Below are 7,207 nucleotides of genomic sequence, written 5' to 3'. Positions count from 1 at the left end.
CCATGGGCTGCCCAAATTGCTTCTTCCCCAAGCAATCTTGGGTGATTTAACTATCTGCCAAAGTGTTTCCCCATTGGGGCAAATTCCCACCACATTTACCCCCATGGGGAAAACACCCTTGGCCAACAGTTGGTCGCCCATGGGCTGCCCAAATTGCTTCTTCCCCAAGCAATCTTGGGTGATTTAACTATCTGCCAAAGTGTTTCCCCATTGGGGCAAATTCCCACCACATTTACCCCCATGGGAAAACACCCTTGGCAATAACAGTTGGTCGCCCATGGGCTGCCCAAATTGCTTCTTCCCAAGCAATCTTGGGTGATTTAACTATCTGCCAAAGTGTTTCCCCATTGGGGCAAATTCCACCACATTTACCCCCATGGGAAAACACCCTTGGCCAACAGTTGGTCGCCCATGGGCTGCCCAAATTGCTTCTTCCCAAGCAATCTTGGGTGATTTAACTATCTGCCAAAGTGTTTCCCCATTGGGGCAAATTCCCACCACTTTTACCCCCATGGGAAAACACCCTTGGCCAACAGTTGGTCGCCCAAGGGCTGCCCAAATTGCTTCTTCCCAAGCAATCTTGGGTGATTTAACTATCTGCCAAAGTGTTTCCCCATTGGGGCAAATTCCCACCACTTTTACCCCCATGGGAAAACACCCTTGGCCAACAGTTGGTCGCCCAAGGGCTGCCCAAATTGCTTCTTCCCCAAGCAATCTTGGGTGATTTAACTATCTGCCAAAGTGTTTCCCCATTGGGGCAAATGCCCACCACATTTACCCCCATGGGAAAACACCCTTGGCCAACAGTTGGTCGCCCATGGGCTGCCCAAATTGCTTCTTCCCAAGCAATCTTGGTGATTTAACTATCTGCCAAAGTGTTTCCCCATTGGGGCAAATGCCCACCACATTTACCCCCATGGGAAACACACCCTTGGCCAACAGTTGGTCGCCCATGGGCTGCCCAAATTGCTTCTTCCCCAAGCAATCTTGGGTGATTTAACTATCTGCCAAAGTGTTTCCCCATTGGGGCAAATGCCCACCACATTTACCCCCATGGGAAAACACCCCTTGGCCAACAGTTGGTCGCCCAAGGGCTGCCCAAATTGCTTCTTCCCCAAGCAATCTTGGGTGATTTAACTATCTGCCAAAGTGTTTCCCCATTGGGGCAAATTCCCCACCACTTTTACCCCATGGGAAAACACCCTTGGCCAACAGTTGGTCGCCCATGGGCTGCCCAAATTGCTTCTTCCCCAAGCAATCTTGGGTGATTTAACTATCTGCCAAAGTGTTTCCCCATTGGGGCAAATGCCCACCACATTTACCCCCATGGAAAACACCCTTATTAACAGTTGGTCGCCCATGGGCTGCCCAAATTGCTTCTTCCCCAAGCAATCTTGGGTGATTTAACTATCTGCCAAAGTGTTTCCCCATTGGGGCAAATGCCCACCACATTTACCCCCATGGGGAAAACACCCTTGGCCAACAGTTGGTCGCCCATGGGCTGCCCAAATTGCTTCTTCCCAAGCAATCTTGGGTGATTTAACTATCTGCCAAAGTGTTTCCCCATTGGGGCAAATGCCCACCACATTTACCCCATGGGAAAACACCCTTATTAACAGTTGGTCGCCCATGGCTGCCCAAATTGCTTCTTCCCAAGCAATCTTGGGTGATTTAACTATCTGCCAAAGTGTTTCCCCCATTGGGGCAAATGCCCACCACATTTACCCCCATGGGAAAACACCCTTGGCCAACAGTTGGTCGCCCATGGGCTGCCCAAATTGCTTCTTCCCCAAGCAATCTTGGGTGATTTAACTATCTGCCAAAGTGTTTCCCCATTGGGGCAAATGCCCACCACATTTACCCCCATGGGAAAACACCCTTGGCCAACAGTTGGTCGCCCAAGGGCTGCCCAAATTGCTTCTTCCCCAAGCAATCTTGGGTGATTTAACTATCTGCCAAAGTGTTTCCCCATTGGGGCAAATTCCCACCACATTTACCCCCATGGAAAACACCCTTGGCCAACAGTTGGTCGCCCAAGGGCTGCCCAAATTGCTTCTTCCCAAGCAATCTTGGGTGATTTAACTATCTGCCAAAGTGTTTCCCCATTGGGGCAAATTCCCACCACTTTTACCCCCATGGGGAAAACACCCTTGGCCAACAGTTGGTCGCCCAAGGGCTGCCCAAATTGCTTCTTCCCCAAGCAATCTTGGGTGATTTAACTATCTGCCAAAGTGTTTCCCCATTGGGGCAAATTCCCACCACATTTACCCCCATGGGAAAACACCCTTGGCCAACAGTTGGTCACCTTGGCCCTGTTTCTTCAGAAGCAAAGACGGGTGGTCCTCCTTTTCCGTCGTTTCGGAAGGTATACTTGCGGATACCTTCGGGCTGGTTCTTCATCCTCAATAATAATTATTGATTCTCTCTTTGATCTCCAGTACATTTCTGGGCAGCTCAAACGGCTGGTGACATTTGCCCTTGTCCACATTGTGGATATATTCGTTGTAGAAATTCATCAGGCTGTTCAGTTCGCGGTCTACCTCCAGCATTTCCTTTTCCTCGACGTGATGGTATTCCAGCAGGGCCTGGAGCTGCCTCTGGAGCTTGCCATTTTCTTCTTGAAAATCGCGGAGCTGGACTTTCACCCTCTTGAAGTCCTGGTGGCACAGCTCGTAGTTCTCGTCCATCCGCCTGAGTTCCCCTTCCAACTCCTTGACCTGCGCGTCTCTCCGTCTTAACTTCTCCTGCATCCGCCTGAAGTCATCGTCGTCCTTGTGCACGTCTGACTTCATTTTGCGGATGGCCTCTTGTTTCTGGTCGAGATCGTACCGCAGGTTTTCATTCTCTTTGCGGAGTTTCTGTATCTCGGCCTCCGCCGATTGGACCTTCCTCCGCATCTCGTCGCCCTCGCTCCGTCCTTTCCTCACCTCCAGATCTTGTCCTTTGAACTTCCTTCTCAGCTGGCGGTTGTATTCCTCGGCCTTGTCCAGCTGGCGTTGCAGCTGATCAGCAGCCGCTTCTTTCTTCTCGACCCTGAGCTCGGCGGCAGACAAGAGGCGCTTCAATTCGTTGATGGTGTCCTTGAGACGTTCGTTTTCCTTATCCAAGTTCTCTTCCTTCTTCGCGGCACCGCGCTGCTGCCTGGTGAGTTCGCTTACTTCGCGTTTCAGCTTCGCGTTCTCTTCCAAGTTCCAAATCAGTTCGTCCCTGTACAGGTTCTCTTGTTCTCTTTGGAGCGTCAACTTCTCTCTCAAATTATCCTGGAGTAGGCGATCTATGTTAACCCTCAGGGGAATGCTTGCGGGTGGGCGGACTTTGTGACTACTGCTGCTCCTTCTCCTCCTCCCGTCCTGGGACTTGCTGCAACTTGGGTCCATCATGTTTCGGTCCCTGTCCCATAGCCTAGATCTGGGCCTATGTTTTTTGACCTCGAGAGAAAGAGTCGTCGACAGATAGCGGCGGCGGAATGGCGGGGTCTCATCCTCTTTCCTCCGCCTGATTATTTCGGGAGAATGGCCGCTACAGTTCGGTAATTCAACTGCGTGCTCTTTGCTTCGCCACCTACTCTCCTCCACTTTCCTCCGCCTGATTATTTCGAGAGTATGGTCGTTACAGCCTGATGTTTCATCGTACTCTTTGTTTTGGCACTGTCGTCTGCAGGATACTTCCTGTTTGGCTTTCTGCATTATAAATTTCCAGTGCTCGGCTGCTTCCAGCTCTTGCTTGATCATTTGAAGATTGTGATTTGCTGAGTTCAGTTTTTTACGAAGGTCGCCGTTCATTTTTTTCTCTTCCAAATGACGTCCTGCCGTTGTGAAAACCTGAGCCACAGCAGGCAAGGTGGATACTGCTAGGAGAGCCGGAGGTCCTATCCATGAAATAAAATCACATATAACCGAATAACAATATTCGAGTCCACAACCATTACCACGAACAAATTTGCAGATATTCTGGACATTCATTTTGACCGTGTCTGCCAAACTTTGCTGCCTGCGCTAAGCTTAGTTGAGAAATATGCTACGTGCCGCTCACCGCTGGGAATTCCCAGGAGTGCGAGACTCCTGGAGTATGGGAAGGCTCCAGAAACTTTAGATGTCTTCAGGGAAGAAGACTGAGTCTCCAGGGAACGCTTGCTCAGACGTCTCTTCAGGAGGGATTCCGGGAGACTCTCTCTCTCTCTCTCGACGCCTGAAACAAAACAGAATCGAACACGAAGATCGAACCAAGGTTTCTCCGGAATCCTTTCGGGGACTTCGAAGTTTGTGGAAAATCCGTATTTGAGGACATCCAGATTCGTTTGTGGATGTTTATATTTCTTCATTTACCTCACGTTTTGCACAAGATGGGAAAGTTTTGGTCATACCATAGGATTCGGTATCAATTGGACAACTAAATCGCGATGCCCTGAAACCAATAAGATAAACCACAAAAGAATTACAAAGCGTAAAAGTGAAGAGAAGAAACATTTCATTCTTCATACTTGTTTTTACTTGTCATCGGATTTTGCGTCGTTCGAGCGATTAACCCCCTGTTATTTTTTGCTCCCTGTTAATCTTTACCCCCTGTTAATTTTTACCCCCTGTTATTTTTTACCCCCTGATATTTTCTACCCCTGTTGATCTTTACCCCTTGTTCATTTTAACCCCCTGTTAATTTTACCCCTTGTTCATTTTAACCCCCTGTTAATTTTACCCCTTGTCAATTTTAACCTCGTTAATTTTTACCCCTTGATAATTTTAACTCCTTGTTTATTTTCACCCCTTGTTAATTTTAACCTCTTGCTCATCTTTACCCCTTGTTAATTTTAACCCCTTGTTATTTTTTACCCTTTGTTAATCTTTAGCCCCTGTTAATTTTTACTCGTCAATTTTTACCATCTGTTAAATTTTCCCCGTCGTTTTTTTACCCTCTACACACACATACACATACACAATCACACACACACACACACACACACACACACACACACACATATATATATATATATATATATATATATATATATATATATATATATATATATATATATATATATATATATATATATATATATATATGTATATGTGTGTGTGTGTGTGTGTGTGTGTGTGTGTTCATGGGTAATTCTATATGTATTTATAGTTGGAGTTTGCATTTGAATGGAGAATCCCCTTTTCCTCTTTATGGGAGAGAAAATGTTCGCCATGAATCATTCGTCTTCCCCAGAAGGACCTCTGCGAGATAATGTCCTTGAGAAAGTTTCCGGAGTTCCGCTGCCCTCTCTTCATTTTGAGTTTTGAGCGGATAGATTTTTCAGTCGTTTGGTTGAATTTCTGACGAATGTTTGACGGTTCGGTTCCTGTAACGTGTAAACGACTGTCTTTTTATTTACCCAGAATGGGATCAAAATCTTCTTCTTCTTCTTCTTCTTCTTCCCATTTTTATATGGGGTCGCCGTGATGCCTTCTTTTGAAGGACTTTGATTTGGCTTTTGGGGTAGACTTTGCAGTCCCGATCGGCTGCCCTGCCTGACATCGCTTAGACCCCGGTATTTTGTACATGTATTGTACCAGTTCACCAGCGCTCTTCTCCCAAAGCATCGAGGAGTTGTTACGCGGTGAGGTCGATAGTTAAAGAATGTTATTTAAAGCCCGTCGTTCGTTTGCGTTTGACCTGAGCAGGACCCACTCAGACGGGTCAGACGGACAGAACCCCGATTTACGCTCCCTCTGCGCAGTGACATCAGCTGATCCACAACTCACCTCTCTCTCTCTCTCTCTCTCTCTCTCTCTCTCTCTCTCTCTCTCTCTCTCTCTCGATATTGATTTGGATATCCTAAATCAACTGACAGCGTATTTATCGTGTCTATGGTATATTTCTGAAAGGGGAATAAATATATAACTATTACATTACCGAAAAGTTTATTTACACACAGTTTGTATATAAATGATGTTCGTACACAGGTTAACACAGTTATGTTTGTTTGTTCTGCATACCATTATCTTATCACTTTCATGTCTTTTTTTTACTTTCACCGCTGCAAGTCTTGTCTTTTCTCTTATTTATCCTAATATCATTATTTAACTTCCTTATTTTAAAGAACACTGATATTTTGGCAAAGAAGGCTATGCATGCTCAGCCTCTCTATTAACATTATCATGTTTTGATACATATCTGCAACATCAAAACCATAGAAAATTGATTGCTTCTATTTTCCTACCAATTCGCTAAACATCACGACCAGTACCTTTTCATGGGGTTTATAAAGGGCATCACTATCTCTATCATAACACCACTCACTGCTGAAGGACATTTCGTCAAGTGATGTTACAGCACAACCTTTCAAAATGAGCAAAGGTGTCAGACTTCATCTCCATGATAGACAACACAGATTTCAGTACGCCAGGTTCACACGAAAAGTTCTTGGCCCGTTCATTTAGGGTAGTTTTACAAGGCAAAGGAAATTCCTTTCTAGTCCTCAAATACTCATAACACTGAGGACTAATGCTTCTGAGAGTAAAAGCTGCTGGGACATCTTCGTCTGGCCAGTGCTTCTTCACCTTCCTCTTGTTTAAAATAGCATCCAGTTGTGTCTTACTGATCATGGGACTTAGGAGAACCTCAAGATCAGAATACGAGGCAACTGTCCCCCAACAGCTGACTCTTAGCCTAAGAGTGCCTCTGAAGAGGCATTTGTGCGCAGCCCTTGAGCCACCAGCTCCTGGCCAAAAGTGCTTGCCCAAAGAGGTAGCAGACCGGTGTGGGAGGCAGTTGCCTCTCTGGGCAAGCACTTTTGGCCAACAACTGGTGGCCCTAGGGCTCTCTTGGACCAAGAGTTGACTGTTGAGCCTGTAGTGTTTCCCCAGGTGAGGCAACTGTCCCCCCCAAGACAGCTACCTCTCTGGGTAAGCACTTTTGGCCAACAGCTGGTGGCTCAGGGACTCCCACAATGCTCCTTCAGGAGCACTCTTGGCCAAGAGTCAACTGTTGAGCCTGGAGTGTTTCCCCAGGAGGTAACTGTCGGGGGAACAGTTGCCTAACCTGGGAAACACTCCAGTCTCAACAGTTGACTCTTGCCCAAGAGTGTTCCTGAAGAAGCATTGTGGGCAGCCCTGAGCCACCAGTTGCTAGCCAAAAAGTGCTTACCCAGAGAGGTAGCTGTCTTTGGGGGACAGTTGCCTCACCTGAGGAAGCATCCCACGCTCAACAGTCGACTTGGCCCAAGAGA

At 46.9% G+C, this 7,207-nt stretch overlaps 1 protein-coding gene across 1 annotated transcript; it reads right to left on the bottom strand.

Moving 5' to 3' along the window:
- Positions 1 to 2,180: 2,180 nt before the first annotated feature.
- LOC136852761 (golgin subfamily A member 6-like protein 22) lies at positions 2,181 to 4,575 on the bottom strand. Its single transcript, XM_067127659.1, has one exon. The coding sequence runs from the start codon at positions 3,960 to 3,962 to the stop codon at positions 2,403 to 2,405; it is 1,560 nt and encodes a 519-aa protein (XP_066983760.1). The 5' UTR covers positions 3,963 to 4,575; the 3' UTR covers positions 2,181 to 2,402.
- Between the last annotated feature and the right edge of the window lie 2,632 nt (positions 4,576 to 7,207).

The sequence above is a fragment of the Macrobrachium rosenbergii genome, chromosome 26 (genome assembly GCF_040412425.1).
Source record: "Macrobrachium rosenbergii isolate ZJJX-2024 chromosome 26, ASM4041242v1, whole genome shotgun sequence".
In the NCBI taxonomy this organism is placed as follows: Eukaryota; Metazoa; Arthropoda; class Malacostraca; order Decapoda; family Palaemonidae; genus Macrobrachium; species Macrobrachium rosenbergii.
Note: the sequence above shows the minus strand (reverse complement) of the source record. Positions and strands in the feature narration are given on the sequence as shown.

Excerpts from the sequence above, each read along its gene's own strand:
- LOC136852761 (XM_067127659.1), bottom strand. The coding sequence starts at position 3,962 with ATGAATGTCCAGAATATCTGCAAATTTGTTCGTGGTAATGGTTGTGGA.